Source organism: Eretmochelys imbricata, chromosome 13, assembly GCF_965152235.1.
Source record: "Eretmochelys imbricata isolate rEreImb1 chromosome 13, rEreImb1.hap1, whole genome shotgun sequence".
NCBI lineage: Eukaryota > Metazoa > Chordata > Testudines > Cheloniidae > Eretmochelys > Eretmochelys imbricata.
The window spans coordinates 20,629,990-20,650,241 of record NC_135584.1 but is presented as its reverse complement, the minus strand read 5'-3'; the positions used below and the strand labels follow the sequence as shown (position 1 = coordinate 20,650,241).

At 45.6% G+C, this 20,252-nt stretch overlaps 1 protein-coding gene across 2 annotated transcripts; it reads right to left on the bottom strand.

The window, feature by feature from the left end:
* Positions 1–2,445: 2,445 nt before the first annotated feature.
* BLCAP (BLCAP apoptosis inducing factor) lies at positions 2,446–19,386 on the bottom strand. 2 transcript variants are annotated; one of them, XM_077831599.1, is made up of 2 exons: positions 19,241–19,386; positions 2,446–4,228 (listed from the first exon to the last, which is right to left on the bottom strand). In XM_077831599.1, the coding sequence occupies exon 2, from the start codon at positions 4,108–4,110 to the stop codon at positions 3,847–3,849; it is 264 nt and encodes an 87-aa protein (XP_077687725.1). In that variant the 5' UTR covers positions 4,111–4,228; positions 19,241–19,386; the 3' UTR covers positions 2,446–3,846. The 2 variants fall into 2 exon arrangements, with proteins under 2 accessions (XP_077687725.1, XP_077687726.1); XM_077831600.1 differs by lacking the exon at positions 19,241–19,386 and adding an exon at positions 18,939–19,047.
* Positions 19,387–20,252: the final 866 nt, after the last annotated feature.

Below are 20,252 nucleotides of genomic sequence, written 5' to 3'. Positions count from 1 at the left end.
GCATGGTCAGAACCTCATTTTTAAATATTTGATTCAAGTCTGATCTAGTCTTAGAATGAAGAAATTCACAGCTGTCTCACCTGCTATTGTATTCAAAATTGTATGAAGGAACTATTGTGAACCAGCTGTGCAGTGAGCTGTGGCAAAACAATGGCCAAATCTTGTGTGCCCTTAAGATTGTGCATGTTCTAGTGCAAGAGAAGGCTTTAACTTTACAAATATTTAAGTAAGTCCCAGAGTGAAACTGGCCATAGTTAGCAAAGACCATCCAAGTATTTTTTTTTAAAAAAGTTACATGGTCTAATGCAATCACAGCTATAATTATTATTTCCAGAGCAAAAGCATTGGTTTTCATTCACTTCACATCATAACTGCCTAACAGCAGGCATTTCACTAGTACTAGGCCTGTTTCCTATCAAGATTTACTCACTAAGCAGAACACAACTCCCGGGGCAACAGTGTTATGTCTTCATTTGGCCAGTTAGATATGAGTGAGCTAGCATAAGATTATGGCAGGAGAACGCAACAGCGCAGTCCTGCAATCAGAGGACAGATGCACTATGCCCCCTTGGAGTATCTGCATATGGAACAGGTGATGGTGGCAGGGTTCTTTCACCTCACCAATGAGAAGGGCCCCGGTACCTTGTGTTAGTCAGGAGGATACTTTAAATTGGTAGTGCTGGCATAATCATGCTGCAGCCTTGCAGCTTAGCTTCATGTATGTGAAGTTATTACTATAAAGGTGTCAGACTGGTGGTTCCAAGAACTGCAATCCTCTGGTAACTGGACAGGTACAGGTGAGCAATTTTGAAAAATCCTTCTTGGTGCTTTGCCAACATACTTTGATTTTCAACTGGAAGGGATCACACTTTAGGAAGCAAAAGTACTTCAGTCTCCCTGTCCTATTTGATGAGACTGCTGTCAACAACAGTATCAAACGTGAAGGATGTGAGATACAGACACTTTTCCTTTTGCAACCTGGGTAAGAACCAACAGCTCATGTCATACAGCTCACAGAACTTCTCTCAGCTCATAAGTCTACTGACCTGAACTGAAACAAACACATTGTTGAGAGCATCTCTACTATTCTACCTTATCCCCTGAGCCATCATGGCTCCTGTCTCAAAGTCCATTACTCTCTGCTGTATGACCAACTTTAAGATCTCCCTGCCATGCTTGTGGACTTTTAGTTGGAAGACAACTCTCCTTACTCAGACAGGCGCTCACAGCTGCAGTGTTCTCACTCTTGCTTTTGAGATTTTTTTTTTTAAGTAAGTTGGGCAAGTATAATTTCTATGGACTCTTTTAAACCGGTGAAAAGGAAGGAATCTCAGTGCTTTGCAATTAATTTCAGAATGTCTGAGGCCAGGTATATTTCACTCATGTCATTCCCTTTACATTTTTGAAGAGACTGAAGCTTTGAAAGTTAGTTTCATTTCAGCTTTTGCTATGTGCCTGTCTACACTACCACTTAAGTAGATGTAACTTACCTGGCTCTGGGTTTTAAAAAGCCACCTCTTCCCCCCCCGAGCGACGTAAGTTATACAAACTTAAAGCAGTGTCTCCACCACACTGTTGATGGGAGAGCATCATAACTATGTTGGCCCGACACCATAGCTTCTGCCTCTCATGGAGGTGGAGTAACTATGCCAAGGGGAGAGTGTATCTTCACCAGATGTGCTGCAGCTGCACTGATGTAGGGCTAGTCTACACTACCGCACTATGACTCCAGACCTCTATAACTCAAAGCCCCACACTGTACCTTTGGACAAGCCTGGTGGGGGAATGGATCATATTTTAAAGAGAGAGTGCCAACACACTCACTCACCACACTTTTTGACCCCTCTTGCTGGAAGCTGTGTTGCCTCCACAGTGCTGACTGACCTTGAGTCTACATTGGCAAAATTGGCCCTTATCACTTCACCCCCAGCACAGCTCCAGGGGCGGTAACAGCTATGGACGCTATGATGCAGAAAGTACTCGGGGAGGGCAGTTTCAGGCATTGCCTCCACTTGTCATCAAACTCTTCAAGTGAAGGTACCAGAGACCTCTCTTCACTACAACTTCCACCAGTGGTGCTGCATGTCATGAATTACAGGTCTCACTTTTGCTAATGTGCCCATATCCTGAATATTAGATTCCAAGCTCTAAGGGCAGGTCAAAGCAAACATACGCACACAGAGTTCAGGGCTGCAACTTGGATGAGGTCCCAAAGCCACGTGTAAAACAGTTTAAACCCTACAACCTGAATCAACATCGATCAATGGAAAGCACCAGTGTTTGGGGAGCTGTGTGTCATACGACAAACCTTGGCGTAGACTCCTGAACCGCTTTTTTGGAGGTTTTGCGAACAGAATGTGGAGTGGGGCAGAAAAGGTCAGAAAACATTACTCATTCAGATGCCTTAGTCCAGGGGTAGTGAATGAATCACAACTGGCACAAGTCCATAGACCAAAGTTTATAAAGCTTTATTGAAGATTAACAGCTGTGCGGTGAACAAACAATACAATGGTCTGGAAGTTTCACAGCTGGTTTTAGTTCTAACGTCCTGTGAGAGAACAGCAACCATTTCTGCTGTTCTCCAGTAGATGCTTTGTGGAGACAGGAACATAACTTTGGAAGTTTATAGACCCAGTGTATTTCAAGAACTGGTTAAGTTTCTCACAAGCAAACATTTGCCACAGCAAGGAACACCATTCCCTCTGGGAGCTTCTGCTATGCATTGGAACAGATGAGCAGGAAAGAAAGCAGAACAGCAAGTGCCACTAGGGAAACCTCCCTTAGGCTCCCCAAAACCAGCCTGCCAGGAGAGAACAGAGATCCCAGGACTGCTCACTATCCATTTATTGCTCCCTCCCTCCATTGCACATTCCCAGTGGCTGGTTTGCTTAGGACAAAAGAAAATGCACAGACAGCCCCGGCCTGCAAACACTGTCAGTTAAATGGATACAACCATTTGCTATTTTGAACCACCCCACATCATGCTTACTAAAAACTTTGAATCCTCCCTCCCTGTTCTCTCCTCATCATTTCAGCTAGGAATGCTGACAGTTTTAAACTAACAGTGAAATTAAAATAACCCCAAACACCACAGCAGAGCATGCTTTGTATCCAAAGAGTCAAGACCTCAAACTGGAAATCCAGCAGAGAGAGGCAGGCTTTGATGCCTGTGAGAAGCGCTTTAAAAGGAGCATCATGACAACTCAAAGTTTTTTCAGTTATGACCTGGGAGAATGCAAGTAGTTCAGAAAACACTTGGCGCTGTGCACAGTTTTCAATTTGGCATGATGAGCAGGAGGAGATGACTCAGCAGTCTCTGGCTCCAGCAGCTTTCAGCTAAGGGCATCTGTTAGCTGTTGCAAGTCCCCTTGAACAGCAGTGCAAAGACGACTAGCTTCCCCGCAAACAGCAACATGGAAACTCTTCTAACTGCTTCAGCAGAATTGGTGGGCCAAGGCTCCCACAGAGACAGCTGTGGCCTTATACAGACAATTGAGAGACGAACACAGATGACCACCACGCAACAGCTGGGCAGGTCCTTCTTCTACCACTTCTCAGAGGGGAGGGCCAGTGTACATTCCCAGAAATAAGGGAAGGGAAAACATAAAACTCTTCTGCTTCTAAAAGCAGGTAGCAGTGCCAGAATTCACACAGTAAACAACTGACATCAAATATCATATGCAAAGTGGGAGGGCTGGTCAGGAATTTGCCGCAGTAGTCCACACACGTTATAGAAAACAGGCTGCTTGTAGTCCAGTCACATGCCTAGCAAGCCCGCCCTCCCCCCAACCCCCCACTCCCCTCTTTAAAAGCAAAACCAGAGCTGTCAGCAAGCTGGAGGAACTTTTAGGTACCAACTATACTGGGATCATGAGCAGACTCAGGCAGCTGGGAGCCACTGCAGTGATACAAGAAGCAGTTCCCCCAGCAGCTGTAGCAGATTAGAAACAAGGCTGCCAGGAAGACCAAGGCACAGATTGTGCATGGCTTCCGCTCCAGGAGGAAACTCAGCAGATAGAAGCCCATGAACATTGAGTGACTGAACCATAAAGCCGGGTTGAGGGGCTTAGGAATGAGGAGGACAGGCAGTAACCACTGAAGGCAGTACATAGCGGCTGGCAGGCAGGGACCCAGGGATAGCAGCAATCAGAAGCACTCCTAGAACTTTTTCCTGCAGCTCCTCAGGTGAGCAGGATTCCCAACACTGTTCTGTAACATGAAGATAAAGCTTTAAAAAGAAAAAAGAAAAACAGTTGGGATTAGAGTAATGTGCTAGAGAGGCCAACACCAATTCTCCTTATACACCGAGTCACTTATTTGCTCCCGATCTACTGTACACTGACAATCATGGCATTGTTTTAACATGGTTTAGTATTAGGAGTTCCTCACACTGAGATCTCAGGCTGCACTACATCTCCCGGGGAAATGGTGGAAACACCACCAACTAGTACATAACATTAGATAAAACATTAAAAAAAATGTACAATAGGGAGGCAAGCCTGCATCGACAAGGAGATGGATTTGGTCTAACTTCCTGGTCAATGCTTCTCTTTCCCAAAGGCCAGCTGTTATCTGTGTCACTGGCTCAAATTCTAACAAAGTCGTAAAAAAACCCAGTCCCTTCGTGCAGTGTGGGAGGCTAGAGGGAAAGCAAAGGATTCCATGGGGAAAGACTAGAGCGGTTGGTTTTCCTACTAATGTGTATGCTCAGCTGAAACTGTCCAAAGAGATTTGGAAGGTGGTGTCAGCAAGTACACTTTACAAAGATCACCGCACAGGGGTTGTGTGGGAAGTAATGGAAGACAAGGAACAGAATCTAATTTTGCTTCCAAAGGGGAAATCACATCTGTCTAATAGGCACATCTGGAAAAGTGGTTCAGCATAAGGCTGACGGCATGTGAGAGGGACTGTGATGATTGAAAAGAGCTTCACGTCTGAACTGAGGATGGGATCATGGGAATCTCTCCTTTGCCAGGTTGCTTCTTGCTTTCCTGTCTGCACCTAAAGTGCGAGAATTCTACCAAGTCTGCTCTGCAGTCCTGCTCGTCATTCCTTTGCTCAGCAGCTGCAAACCCAGAGTCAATTTCACACAGATTCAGGTACTGCAAAGAAAGCCCTTGGGGAGGAGGTAAAAAGCAACAGTGAAACTCAGTTTCTCTCAGCAACTTCTTAAGATCTTAGAAAAGCGAAAGCTGGGGTGGAGGTCAGAGAAAGATGCCTTTGTGGCATTTGGACACATTGCTGAAACACTCATCTTGAGCCCATCCATGTACCATCTCCTCTCCACACACATGGGTCCATTAAAAAGTCCCCCAACCCCAAACATAGTATGCATCTTCTAATGCAGCATTCTGACAGCAGAGATCCCAATCATGCAACATGAAATTCAAGCCATGTGTAGCTAAACTCTGAATGATGACAGCATGCACACTACACTACAATGAGAGACTGTAAATCCTTCAGGCAGAGACAGTCTAAGCCAGACACACACATTCAGATCAGACAAAATACACTGATGGATCAGATATGGGACAATCTTAAAATGACAGTGTTTATACATAAATATAGGATTGCCTTCCTTGGATTATCATAATAAAACCATGTGAAAGCAGCATGTTTTGAGAAGGCATCTGAATGGAGAGGGTGGCCAACCAGAATACTAAGTTGCACTCCTCCCTTCAACAGATCAGCAGCAGCCCCAGTGAGCAATCTAAGCAGCTCAAGCTAGAATACATAGCTCTAGATAGAATTTGTCATCCAAGGATCTCAAAGTACTTTAGAAAGGAGGATATATTTTAAGTTTACTGATAGGGGAAATGGATAGAGAAAGAGGATTTTGAGACTTACCCAAGATCACATAGCAAGTCAATGGTAGGATTAGAGTACTAGTCCTGGTTCTGACTCCTTGTCAGTATCTTGCTGAAACAATACACACAAGGTGCAGTGCTGGTAAAGGGAAAAAGGAAGGCACAGGCAGCAGATCTCTCCACAGGGCTAATGAGAGTATTTATACAGCACCTTTCATCCCACAGTGCTTCATAACTACATTTATACAGCACAGCTGAAGGGGATGGCAGGCAGCCAAGGCACAAAAGGGCAAAGGAAACATGTGACCAAGGACAACAGGACAAGCCCCTCCTCTTAGAGAATTGCAAGGGGTTCTAATGATCATGCAGAGTAAACACGTTCTTGGTTTATAACGGCTTGTCCTAAAGATCCTTCCTTCAAACACTAAGCTGCATGGTTCTCTCTTTGTGTCAGAGGGAAGAAGGGCTGAGCCGAGCCAGGCAGGAATAGAAACTGTAGTTGTAGGGGGACTAGTGGGACAAAGAAGCTGAGAAGATAAACAAGATAAACATATTCCCTTGGCTAAAACTAGAAGAGAAGGATGGGATTTCCTGGCTAGGGGAGCGGGGATGAGGAGGGAAGATGGGGCTGCATGAAAAAGCCAAAACACGCCCACAAAGAACATGGTTTCCTGCCAAAAGAGAGTGAAGTCATAATGAAGATTAAGAAGTTCCCAGCCATGTTTGAGTACCTGCTCCTCCAGCAACAGCTGGGAACAGATTCCAGACTCATATGCAACATTCTCCCCATGCCACCAGCGAGAGAGTGCATTTTAATAGTGATGAAAGAGGAGGCAGCCCATTCATCTCCATCCCAGCAGACAGCACATCATCAGCGTTTTAGATTATTCCTGGAGAAAGCATGAGGTGCTGATCCTGGGAGGGTGTGGTGGAGAGGAGAGAGAGTACTGTCCAGCAGAGAGCAGGGAGGTGGGAGTTATTTTATCAGTAAAACTAATGAGCTTATTTTCAGGCCTCGCAATTACTAAGTTGTTTGTTTTACATGTCAGTATTTTCTAGTGGTTAGAGCCAAGAAATAGAAATCTGACTCCCAAGTTTTTATTCCTGCTTCCAGCTGTGTCCATGGGCCATAGTTAGTTAATAAGATAATACTTACCTATATGACAGAGGTGCAGAAGGGCTGTTAACCTTTGTCAAGCCTGTTGAGATCCTCAGATGAACGTCATTATAGAAGCTAAGTATTAGTTAGCTCCTCCCCAGGGTAAGTGTTCACAGAAGTGAGCTGGTAGCACAGCTCACAGGGAGTGGAGCAGCTAAGTCACTGCTCTTCTCCCTGCTCAGACACTCACTTTTCATTCCTATCCATGCAAACATATGGTATGATAGCAGGCAGTAAAACAATTGTGGCAAGTCAGTACTCTGCAGCTCTCCCTGAATCCTTCTAAACTGCTCCATATCATATGCATAACATGAATCTTATTGCTACTTATATAGCAATTTTTGTCCTCATGTACCCCCCAAAGCACGTTACAAGCTTAACCGTTATATAAAGCATACACAAACATCACTATTTCCGCCAATGGACTGCAGTGTATTGAATCACATGGTACAGCCCTTGTGCCCTTTAAGGCTGAGAGCTGTAGTTGTAGGTCACATGTTTGCTCCTAGTTATGTGCCTAAAGGCAATCTCATAAGGCTTCTCTCTCTTAGGCAGAGAAGCAGCCAGAGGAAGGGGGAGGTCTCTGTACCTGTCAAGTGGAAAGCATGACAAGACACCTACAGGGAGCAGGAGCTGGCTGGAGAGAAACCTCAGCTGGGTAGGGCTGTGAAGTCCTAGAGATAAATGCTAACATACGACCCTGAGGGGTAGTGAGACTATATTGGGCTGCTTTATTGAGACACCAAGATTCAAAACATAAAAGAGCTCTGAGCAAAGGAACTAGAACTATGCATTAGTCTTGGGCATGGATTCCACCCTCCCTGGCTGGTGGATCAGCTGTTAATAGTAACAAGTAGTCTTTTCCACCTTTTTCCCCACCCACCCAAGTCCGATGCAGCTATGAGAGTGTCCCATGGGGACTTCGGTCATCTTAGCCATATCACCTTTCTTTTACTAAAAGGTGAAATACTTATTTTCTTGTGATCTTTGACACACAATTTCTTATCTAGTTACAACAGTATTTTAGAAGTGTCCAACTCTGCCTAGACTCTTAAGCAATAGTCTGAGGCAGGGACACAGCAAGCACACCAAATCCCCACCCGATTTTCTCTTTTTCCTCAAGGAAACTACAGTTATCTGCTCTTGACCAAGAGGAGTAGATTGCCAGGTACTGACAGCAAGTTATTAACTGCCATACACCAACATTTCATTGTCTGTGCTTCCCCTTCTCACAATGGCATTCTGCTTCTTCCAAACCTGCTGATCTCATTCACCTCTGACTCATCTTTCATTGACTCCTTGGCTAAGATGGTGCACTGTCATCTTTACAGATTGCAATCCTTACAGTCACTCTCATCTGGCTTGTCAGCCAGTCTTGTTAGTCATTCCAGGAACAGTGACTCCTCTGAAACCTTCACAGCTGTTAGGATCACTAAGTTTAACTTTACACCCCTGAGTCAGAGGCGCACAAAAAACTGCCTTGACATTCTCACTGCACTCAACAATTCACTGTTCCTTTCTATGATCTCCAGGCAGCGCGTTCGAGTCTCCTACCCTAGAGTTCCTGCAATACCCTCAGGGTCTGAGCCACCCAACACATCAGAGCTAAGCAAATACAAATGGTTTTCCACAGTCGCTCATGTTCATTAGTGAATCCATGCCAATCATGCTCACATTCTTTCTACTTGCTCCCATGAACAACATTTAAGCACCAAGAGGATAATGGGGTTATGGGAATAGCCAGCATGGATTTGTCAAGAACAAATTATTCCCAAATTAATCTAACTGCCTTCTTTGACAAGGTTACTGGCCTGGTGGATTGGGAGAAGCAGTAGATGTGATATATCTTGATTTTTGTAAGGGTTTTGACAGTCATACATGACAGTCTCACAAGCAAACAGGGGAAATGTGGTCTAGATGAAATAACTATAAGGGGAATCACAACTAGCTGAAAAACCGTACTCAAAGAGTAGTTATCAATGGTTCTCTGTCAAATTTGGGAGATGTATCTAGTGGCGACCCACAGGGTATGTCCCAGGTCCAGTATCAACTCTATTTCATTAATGACATGGATGATTGAGCAGAGAGTACACTTATCAAATTTGATGATACCAAGATGGGAGGAGTTGCAAGTATTTTGAAGAATGATGTTGGCAAATTAGAGAATTGGTCTGAAATCAACTAAATTAAATTCAATAATGACAAGTGTACAGTCCTACACTTAGGAAGAAAAAAGATCGAACGCACAACTACAAAATGGGAACAACAGGCTAAGTGTACTGCTGAAAAAGATCTGGGGGTTATAGTAGACCACAAACTGAATATGAACGTGATGCAGCTGAGAAAAAAAGCTAAAATTCTGGGGTCCACTAGCAGGAGTGTCATGTGGAAAACACAGGAGGTAATTGTTCCTCTCTTCTCAGCATGGTTGAGCCTCAGCTGAGTACTGTGTCCAATTATGGGCGCCACACTTTAGGAAAGAGGACAAATTGGTGAGTCCAGAGGAGAGCAACAAAAATTATGAAGGGTCCAGAAAAAACTGACCTATAAGAAAAGGTTAAAAAAACTGGGCATGTTTAGTCTTGAGAAAAGAAAGCTAAGAGAGCACCTGATAATCTTCAAATACATTAAGGGTTGTTATAAAAGGGTGTTCTCCATATCCACTTGAGGTAGGACCAGTAGTAATGGGCTTAATTTGCAACAAACAAGATTGAGGCCTGGTCTACACTACAAAGTTAGGTCAACATAAGCCACCTTGCATCAACCTAGCTGCACATGTGTCTACACTTAAAATTTGTCTCCTACCGATGTAAGCATCTTGTTACAGTAACATAGTAACCCCAACTCCATAAGGGGCGCTGAGCCATGGTCAGTGTACTGAGGTCCACACAGTGTGAGTATAAACACTGCTTTACTTAGCTTGACCCTAACAGTCCTTCAGCAGCTGTCCCACAATGACTGACACTGACTGCTCTGGTCACAATTGTGAACTCCACTGCCCACAAGTCATGGAGACCAGAAGGTCCCCCCTTCCCCTTTAAAGCCCTGTGAATTTCTGAAGTGCCTTTTCTTGATTGTTCCAGTTGGCAGGCACACCCAGCAGCTCTCCATTGTTGCATAAAACTCCTCAGCTGATCAGGCTGGCTACATGCTCCAGGCGCACTTCTGCTTGGAGTAAACAGGAGATATTGGATCTCCTGGGCCTGTGGAGAGAAGCAGCTTTGCAAGCACGGCTATGGACCAACCGCAGAAACATGGACATCTATGAGCAGATTGCTCAGGAGATGGGGTACAACAGGGACCAGCAACAGTGCCACGTGAAAGGGAAGGAACTACAATCAGGCATATCAGAAGGCTAGGGAGGTCAACAGTCAATCCGGTGCTGAGCCGCAGACCTGTCATTTTTACAAAGAGCTACAAGCCATATTTGGTAGAGATCCCACCATCACCCAGCACACCACCACAGATACTTTCAGGGAGCCCAAGCCATGAGGCCCTGGCATGAGCAGCAAAGATGATGGGGGACATGCAACATGGGGGTCCTGCTATGCCACAAGATAGGACCTGTTTGAGACTCCACCGCACTCCAGTCAGTCGAGAACGGGCGAGCCTGATACAGGGGAAGGAACATTGTGTAAGTGTGTACATTACAGTGATGACATCCCCAACTTAACAGGACACAGCCATTGACTTTTCATTAATTTACTAGTACTAGAAGAGGTAGTGGTACAACAAAGAGGTAGCGCTGTTATTTGTTTTTCATTCCCCTGTAAAGTTAGGTAAGGGGGGGGTTGCTATGCAGAGCATTTTGTCTATGTACAGAGATGTCCCTTGAATCCTCCTGAGAAATCTTGATGAAACTTCCATGGAGGTTGTCAAGGTTCCTTCCCCACTCTGAACTCTAGGGTACAGATGTGGGGACCTGCATGAAAGACCCCATAAGATTATTCTTGCCAGCTTAGGTTAAAAACTTCCTCAAGGTACAAACTTTGCCTTGTCCTTGAACAGTACGCTGCCACCAACAAGAGTTTTAAACAAAGAACAGGGAAAGAGACCACTTGGAGACGTCTTCTCCCAAAATATGCCCCCAAGCCCTACACCACCTTTCCTGGGGAAGGCTTGATAAGAATCCTCACCAATTGGTACAGGTGAACGCAGACCCAAACCCTTGGATCTTAAGAACAATGAAAAATCAATCAGGTTCTTAAAAGAAGAATTTTAATTAAAGAAAAGGTAAAAGAATCACCTCTGTAAAATCAGGACAGTAAATACCTTACAGGGTAATCAGATTCAAAACACAGAGAATCCCTTTAGGCAAAACCTTAAGTTACAAAAAGTCACAAAAACAGGAATATACATTCCCTCCAGCACAGCTTATTTTACCAGCCATTAAACAAAAGGAAATCTAACGCATTTTCTAGCTAGATTACTTACTAATTTAACAGGAGTTGGAAGGCTTGCATTTCTGATCTGTTCCCAACAAAAGCATCACACAGACAGAAACCTTTGTTTCCCATCCCCGCCCACCCCCACTCCAGATTTGAAAGTATCTTGTCCCCTCATTGGTTATTTTGGGTCAGGTGCCAGTGAGGGTACCTTAACTTCTTAACCCTTTACAGGTGAAAGGGTCTTGCCTCTGGCCAGGAGGGATTTTATAGCACTGTATACAGAAAGGTGGTTACCCTTCCCTTTATATTTATGACAGAGGTACTCTGCAATCCTCTCCCAAACATTTCTACGATGGCAGCCTTATTTCTTCCTCTACCATAGGACACTTCTCCCACACTAGTCAGTGCTAACCTCAGCAGGCACCATTGTAGCACACAGACTAGCAGCATACAGGCCTGGGCAACTTTGGGACACCACCAGCACTTGTGCTTTCTGTGCCTTTGTTACCTTCAGGAGTGAAATATCAGCTAAAATCATCACTGCCTGCGGAATATGGTGCTAGCATTCAGTACCAATACCCTATACTCTTAGTTTTATACAACCAAGCATTTGCCTCCTTGTTTTCCTCACCACTGGAGAGCCATACTCACCATGGCTGGTCCTGAGAGCAGTGGCTTGCCCAAGCACTCCAAAGCAGAAGTGTCAATATACCTGTCTTGTTTAAAACATCGCGGGAACAAGGAAAGAGTTCTGAATCTTAGCTTTCATTTTCCATTGGAACTATAGCTCTGTGTTTTATCTGCAGCTTTTGCCATTGCAGCCTTGAGGGTTTCCCCCTACACACCCATTGAACACCTAAGCCAAATATGGAGGAAAAAGAAGATACGTTCAGGGAGAGTCTCCAAGCTGTGTCACACCATGAGCAAAGAGCCTGGAAGGTGAACGTTGCAGATACCCCAGAGAAGAAAAGAGTGGACAAGAGAAAGGCCCAGGGGTCCCAGCACGAAAAGGAGAGGGATATGTACCAGGACATAACGGGGCTTCACTGGCAGCAAACAGATGCTGCAGACTCTTGTGGACCTACAGGTTCAACAATCCTGGGCTCACCTCCTTTGCAGGCCATGGAGAACCTAACTGCAATGTGCACGCACACACCCCTACATACCAGGTGTTTTCAGGGGCCTCTTCCCTACCCAACATTCCACCTGGGTGACATTAAAGGACAACCAACGCTTCACATACACTGATCTGTGAATGCCACAGTTGCTGTATGTGGATGTAAAATGGCCATGAATGTTCTTTCACATTGTTAATAAATTAATGGAACAGAACATAAGTTTTTAATGTATTTGCTTTTAAATTCCACAGACTTTTCTTTGCACTGGTTCTATTACTGAATAAAATTCTATTATTTGGAAAATAATTCATTTTTATTAGTTCACAAATATATGCTGCAGAGTGCCAAGCAGTTCTGAAATCACCCACTTGTTACTGTACAGTGTAACAACTCATAGGATCAGTGGCAAACAGTGTAATATCAAATGTATAGCATTTGATATCATAGGTGCACTGACAGTGGTATATTCACAGATGTACACCAAGCGCCACACAATTCTTAACAGGCCCCAAAACAGCAGGGCCAGGTAGAGCACAGTACACCACAACTCATTACTGTGGCTTGCTGTTTAAATGCTCTTTCAAAGCCTCCCTGAGCCGTATAAGTTCCTTGTATCTGGCTGCTCAAACACTGCAGACAGCTACTCCATCTCGACCCTTTGCCCCAGCAGCAACTTTTCCCCCTTTGCTTCACACACATTATCCAGGACACCAGGCAGCTCTAACTGGGACCTACCAAATTCACTGTCCATTTTGATCAATTTCATAGTCATAGGATTTTAAAAATTGTAAATTTCATGGATTTCACCTATTTAAATCTGAAATTTCAAGGAGGTGTAATTGTAGGGGTCCTGACCCAAAAAGGAGTTGGGGGGGTCCCAAGGTTATTGTAGGGAGGGATCTGCAATACTGCTACCCTTACTTCTGTGCTGCTACTGGGAGTGGTGCTGCCTTCAGAGGTGGGCAGCTGGAGAGCGCCAGTTGCAGGCCAGGAGCTCAGCTCTGAAGGCAGAACTGCTGCCAGCAGCACCACAGAAGTAAGGATAGCATGATATGGCATTGCCACCCTTACTTCTGCGCTGCTGCTGGCAGGGCACTGCCTTCAGAGCTGGGCGCCTGGCCAACGGCCACCGCTCTCTGGTTGCCCAGCTCTGAAGGCAGCACAGAAGTAAGGGTGGCATAATTCTACTTACCCCGACTAGTGAAAGTCAGCTCTGATTATCCCCACTGAACACCCAAGGAAGTGCTCAGTGGTAATCTTATTCAGCCCTCATTAGGGTTGCTGTTAAGCAGGTGTTGGTCCAGAGGGAAGGCAAAACTTAGGTGATTCATGAATCATTCCCTCACAGCATGGTAGTCAAGCTGACACCCAGTCTGACAGCTGAAAGGCTTTACAGCAAGAGATCATTCATGTACCAGCAAGAAGCTGGTCAACTATTCAGCTTTTTAGAAACCCAAACCTCTCCCTGGAATTTAGAGGCACCAGGTGTCTCGAGTAAATGAGATCTCCCAAGTTAATTCTGCAAAGTTTACATATATTCATGCCAGAACTGCACAATCAAGCACTTACATACAGATTTACATGTTCAAAACATATTATGAACATCAATCCATTCTCATACAGCACACATTCTCCCCATTTTACAGATGGGGAAAATGAGACTAAGTTACTTGCCCAAAGTCCTGATCGTGTCACTAACTCCCTGCCCTGTGTTCACTATATCAAGTCACTTCGGGGGCTCACTATAAGATCCCTTCCTATACAGCTTACCTACAATACAGTTTCTTTTTACTACAGTTTGGCTGGAATAAAAGCCTTGTCAGAACCATGTTCTAAATTAGATCTCTGCGTAGCACTGGTTTTTCTTTTAACAGAAGGTTTTGTCTCAGGCCACAGAGGCTAGCGCGTGTTTAAGAACAGTCCTTAAATCGGTCCTCATACACAGTTTAGCACCCAAAACACATGGGGCCTACAATTCCTAGTAATGCACACACTGACACCCAAACCACTGCAAGAAAAAATTAAAAGTGAACCCGGGAAGTACAAGTGACAAGTTTCAGGGAGCAGGTTCAGTTTTAGCCCAGTCAGTAGCAGAATGGCTTATCTGGCATTCCACTAGGACCCCTCCCCCTCTTTTTTTGGCATTGTTGGGGGAAGTGTATTTTTTTTTGTTTTGTTTTTTTAATTCTTCAATCCCTGGAAGATGAGTGATTTCTGGGGGCAGTACTTGTGTTCTTTGGCTGATCCTGACCATAGGTGTCCCTGTCTCCATTCTCCCAGAGGGAATATCTACCACCAAGTCTCAAAGTGTTTAGTTTCCAGACAAGGATCGACCCCCATCACACACTCCATTTCTCTGAGCTCTCGAACTCCTAACATTTTAATTGTGCATCTGCACAGACATGCGGCCAGACTCTGTACTAAGCAGGAGAAAGAGTAAAGCATATACTCAATGCAGGTTTCAGATCACAGAATAGAGAGAGCTGCCCTGTATTACCTTCCCCAACACCAAAAATATAGGCTATTTCAATGGCACACACATTATCCAAGGTGCTTAGTTAGGAGAGAAGCAACGCTAGGAGGAAGTTATGCTTCTCCATGTTGAGTGGGTGAGGAAGAACGAAAAAGAAAACATGCATGAATAGAGTTTTGGTACTATCTATACACAGGAGAAACTGTAGTTTTCATAACCAGCATAACCCTCCAAAAAGAGAATATGCCACTAGCTACTCAAACCATTGGATTACAGGTACTTCTGTTTTGTCAGGTGCAATAAAACTCCACCCCCACATTTCTTTACCTTTTATGAATAATTCTACTGAAAGAATTAGACATGGTCCACACTACAGAGTTAGGTCGACATAAGGCAGCTTACGTCGACCTAACTATATCAGTGCCTACATTACAGGCTTACTCCGGCTGATGTAAGTGCCCTACTACACGGAGAGACGTAGGGCTTATGTCAGTGTAGTTAGGGCAATATTGCATTCCTTATATATGGGCTGTCGGCTGTCATTCAACACCTGGCCTCCCCAATCAGGCTGCTGTCAACTCCTCGCCAGGAGCCCTGCTGCCCCCCCAGGGTCCAAGCTCCCCACCGGGAGCATGGAAACCAAATGGACTCCCGGTGCGGATCTACCTGCTGGAGGCGAGAGGCCCTGGGTGGCTGCCCAATGCCCCCAGCTCCCGGCTAGGAAGGTGGAGGCGAGAAGCCCTGGGGAACAGCTGGGCTCCCAGTGTGGAGCTGTCCCCGCCCCCCCACACACACATATGCTGCCCCTCTTCAGTCGATGGAAGTGATCTGGTGAGGACAAGCACTGCGGACAGGAGGGTACCGTGGACATCTGCCACTGCAGTAACTACTGCAGTGGCTGTTAAGTCAATCTAACATAGGTCGACTTAAGCCTCTGTACCAGATGACTGGAGGATAGTTAATATAACACCAATTTTTTAAAAAGGCTCCAGAGGCGATCCTGGCAATTACGGGCCCATAAGCCTAACTTCAGGACCAGGCAAACTGGTTGAAACTAGTAAAGAATAGAATTATCAGACACACAGATGAACATAATATGGTGGGGAAAAATCAACATGGCTTTTATAAAAGGAAATCATGTCACAGATTCATAGAGATTTAGGTCAGAAGGGACCATTGTGATCATCTAGTCTGACCTCCTGCACAACACAGGCCACAGAATTTCACCCACCACTCCTGTGAAAAACCTCTCACCTATATCTGAGCTATTGAAGTCCTCAAATCGTGGTTTAAAGACTTCAAGGAGCAGAGAATCCTCCAGCAAGTGACCCGTGCCCCACGCTACAGAGGAAGGCGAAAAACCTCCAGGGCCTCTTCCAATCTGCCCTGGAGGAAAATTCCTTCACGACCCCAAATATGGTGATCAGCTAAACCCTGAGCATATGGGCAAGATTCACCAGCCAGATACTACAGAAAATTCTTTCCTGGGTAACTCAGATCCCACCCCATCTAATATCCCATCACAGGCCATTGGTCCTATTTACCATGAATATTTAATTACCAAAACCAGCAACCTATCAAAATTCTTAGAGGAAGTCAACAAATATGCACACAAGGGTGATCCAGTGAATACGATGAAGTGAGCTGTAGCTCACAAAAGCTTATGCTCAAATAAATTTGTTAGTCTCTAAGGTGCCACAAGCACTCTTTTTCTTCTTCCAGTGGATACAGTGTACTTTGGCTTTCAGAAAGCTGTTGACAAGGTCCCAAAGGCTCTTAAGCAAAATAAGCTGTCATGGAATGAGAGGGAAGGTTCTTTCACGGATCACTAACTGGTTAAAAAAAAAGATAGGACTAAATTGTCAGTTTTTACAAGTTGAGAAGGGTAAACAGCAGGGTCCCCCAAGGATCTGTGATGTTCCAACACATTCATAACTGATCTGGAACAGGGGACGAACAGTGAGGCAGCAAGATATGCAAACGATACAAAATTACTCACGACAGTTAAGTCCAAAGCTGACTGCAAAGAGTTACAAAGGGATCTCACAAAACTGGGTGACAAAATGGCAGATGAAATTCAATGCTGATAAATGCAAAAATGCACACTGGATAAAATAATTCCAACTATACATACAAAATAATGGAATCTAAATTAGCTGTTACCACTCAAGAAAGATCTTAGAGTCATCATGCATAGTTCTCTGAAAATGCCCACACAATGCAGTGGCAGTCAAACAAGCTAACAGAATGTTAGGAACCATTAGGAAAGGGATAGATAAGGAGACAGAAAATATAATTATGTCACTATGTAAACCCAAAGTATGCCCAATCTTGAATACTGCCTGCAGTTCCAGTCACCCCATTTCAAAAAAAAGATATATCAGAAGTGGGAAAGGTGCAGAGAAAGGCAAAAAAATTATTAGGAGTATGAAACAGCTTTCATAAGAGGAGAGATTAAAAAGACTGGGACTGTACATCTTAGAAAAAAGATGACGGGGGGGAATATGATAGAAGTCTATAAAAACATGAATGGTGTGAAGAAAATTAAGAGGAAAGTATTATTTACCCCTTCACATAACATAACTAGGGGTCACCCAACGAAATACATAGGCAGCAGGTTTAAAACAAACATGTCACAACACAACAGTATCAACATGTGGAACTCATTGCCATGGGGTGTTGTGAAGCCCAAAAGCATAACTGAGTTCAAAAAAGAATTAGAGAAGTTCATGGAGGATAGGTCCATCAATGGCTATTAGCCAAGATGGTCAGGGACACAATCCCATGGGGTCCCTAAACCTCCAAGTGCCAGAAGCTGGGAATGGATGACAAGCGAGGTATCACTTGAAATTGCCCTGTTCTGTTCATTCCCTCTGAAGCATCTGGCACTAGCCACCATCAGAAGACAGAATACTGGGCTTAGATGGATCACTGGTCTGACCCAGTATGGCCATTCTTATGTTCTTAAGATTGGCACTTCATGCTATCTACCTGACTCTGAAAGGAGAGAGAGAAGACTAAGATACGTAGAAGAGAATGACAGCATGGAAAAAATAGCAAATGCATTTTAATTTTTCCACTGTAAGTTACAGATAATCATTGCAGTACTAAAAAAAATTATGTTGAGAACACACTGAACTATCACACAAATAATTAACCCACCATTGGGCTTCAGGTGACAGTACTGTCTCCCTATCACAATCTTAAGGAGAAAGATCAAATCAAATCAGTCATCAAAACAGCTGCACATTTAATCATTTTTCATGTCATCCATCTATGCTTGCACCTCAGTAGCAGGATTAACATATCATCCACTGAAATGAATTATATGCCTGTTATCATTAAAACATAATTTTCTACATATTTGTTCAGTGCAGAGGGCCATACCAACACTGCCTTACCACCCTAAAGAGCAGCCAAGTTACAAGCATGGTCCAGCAATAGCAAAGGAATTGGATGTAATACATAAACAGGAAACAGAGCTACTGCTGTGTGACTGTCAAATTTAGCCCAGACTAGTTTTTATGAGAGAGGTGTGCACAGTTATTTGTAGTTTTTTGTTTAAAAAAAAAAAACCCATAGAAAGCCAAGGAGTGGAATAAGGGAGATCTACAGACCCTAGGGACATGAAGGGGATAAGAAAAGAACTAGATGAGGGGATGATCCAAATATGGGAAAGTATTTCTATCTAGAGAAATCAGTCAAATGGATCAGCAGAGAAATGGCAACAGAGGCCTCATTCCAAGCCCCTCACGCTGCGCTTCTCTGTGTAAGGATAATCTGCCGGAGCACATTGCTGTGTTCTCCAGAGACCAACCCCTCGCCAAGCTGTGGGCCACACTTGCACTTCACACGTCCGTTCTGGGGAAAGCCTCTAACGTGGCCCCACAGTGGATCGTTGCAGAAAACAGGAATCTGCCCCGCCCCCCGTTACAGATCACGGGAGAGCCCACGGCAAGGGAGGCACCGCGGAGTCCGGGCTCCAGAACTCACCACAGCCCTGGAGCAAAGGGAGACCCCTCTCGCCGGCTCTGCGAGGCCGAGCCACGGTGCCAGGACGGCGGGGCGGGTGACGGGAGCCGCGCCTCGGGGCCCCGGCCCGGAGCCCCGGCAAGGCCAGGCACAGGGGCGGACAGGGCCCCCCTCCGCCCGCCTGCAGCGGGGACCCTACCTCCCCCGGGCCGGGGGGGGGGGCGCTGCCTCCTCTCGGCCCGGGGGCCGCACTCGGGCTAGGAGAGGCCCCCTGGGGCCCTAGATCTCAAAAGCCCCCGGGCAGGCGCTCGCGACCCTGTTACCTGCGCACTCCGCCATGGCGCTCTCTGCGGCCCGGCCCGTCCTGCTGCTGCTCTGCCCTGCGCCTGCGCCCGCGCCCGTCACTCCCACAGGCCCCAGCTTGCTGCTCTCTGCCCGCGAGTCGGGGGTCTCCTCTGGGGCTGCCTTTCCTACTGCCTGTCTCTATCCCGCGCCGTCTCACCCCGGTGGCCTTGCCCCCCCGCAGTGGTTAACACACTCCTTTACTCCTCCTCAGCGCTTCCTGGGGAAACCTGGCCCCATGTCGATGGTCTGGGCGTATTTTGATCAGGCACCGCCACGGACAGCCCCAGCTGAGCGCCGCCTGGACATTCCAGGCTCGTGCGTATTGCAGCGTGCGAGGGCCCGGGGGGCGCTGCAGAGATCGCTGGAGCCTGCTCTGGGGCGGCAGGCTCGCCTCTCTCGAGGGCGGGGGGCGAGAGTGCTGGGGGCATTGGAGTGGCCGTGTTAATTGAAGAGATCTCTGTGCGTGTCTGGGTTACTATAGCACAACCCTCCTCAAGCACCGTTGCAATGGTGCATTTTTTTTAAACTAATAAACACATTTCCCTAGGGATATTAAAGATCCGATTTTGGAAAGCTGGAGGCCGCAGGCTGCCCTCGTGCACGCCCTGCAATGGAGCATGCAGTCGTGCGTGTGGCGTTGGTGGCTAATATTGGGTCAGCTCAACTGGAGCATCTCTTGATATCCTGTCCTCAGGGATCTCCGGGCTTTAGAAAACCTCATACACAATCCCCCCCCCCCCCCGCCCCCATACACACAATTCATATCACTCGTGCAATGCAGTACCTGGGAAAAATCCAAAATAGTTTATAGCCAGAAACATGAGCGTTGACTATCCTCGCATAGCTTGCATAATAGATATGGGGATGGATTCTCAGTTGATGCAAATTGGCATAACTTAATTGACTTTAATGAAGGCACACCAATTTACACCAGCTGAGACAGTGTTGCCAATTTCAAATATTCAAAAATCATGAATTAGGCCTCCCAAT

Bases quoted from the DNA above. Each gene is read 5' to 3' on its own strand.
- BLCAP (XM_077831599.1), bottom strand. From the start codon at position 4,110: ATGTACTGCCTTCAGTGGTTACTGCCTGTCCTCCTCATTCCTAAGCCC.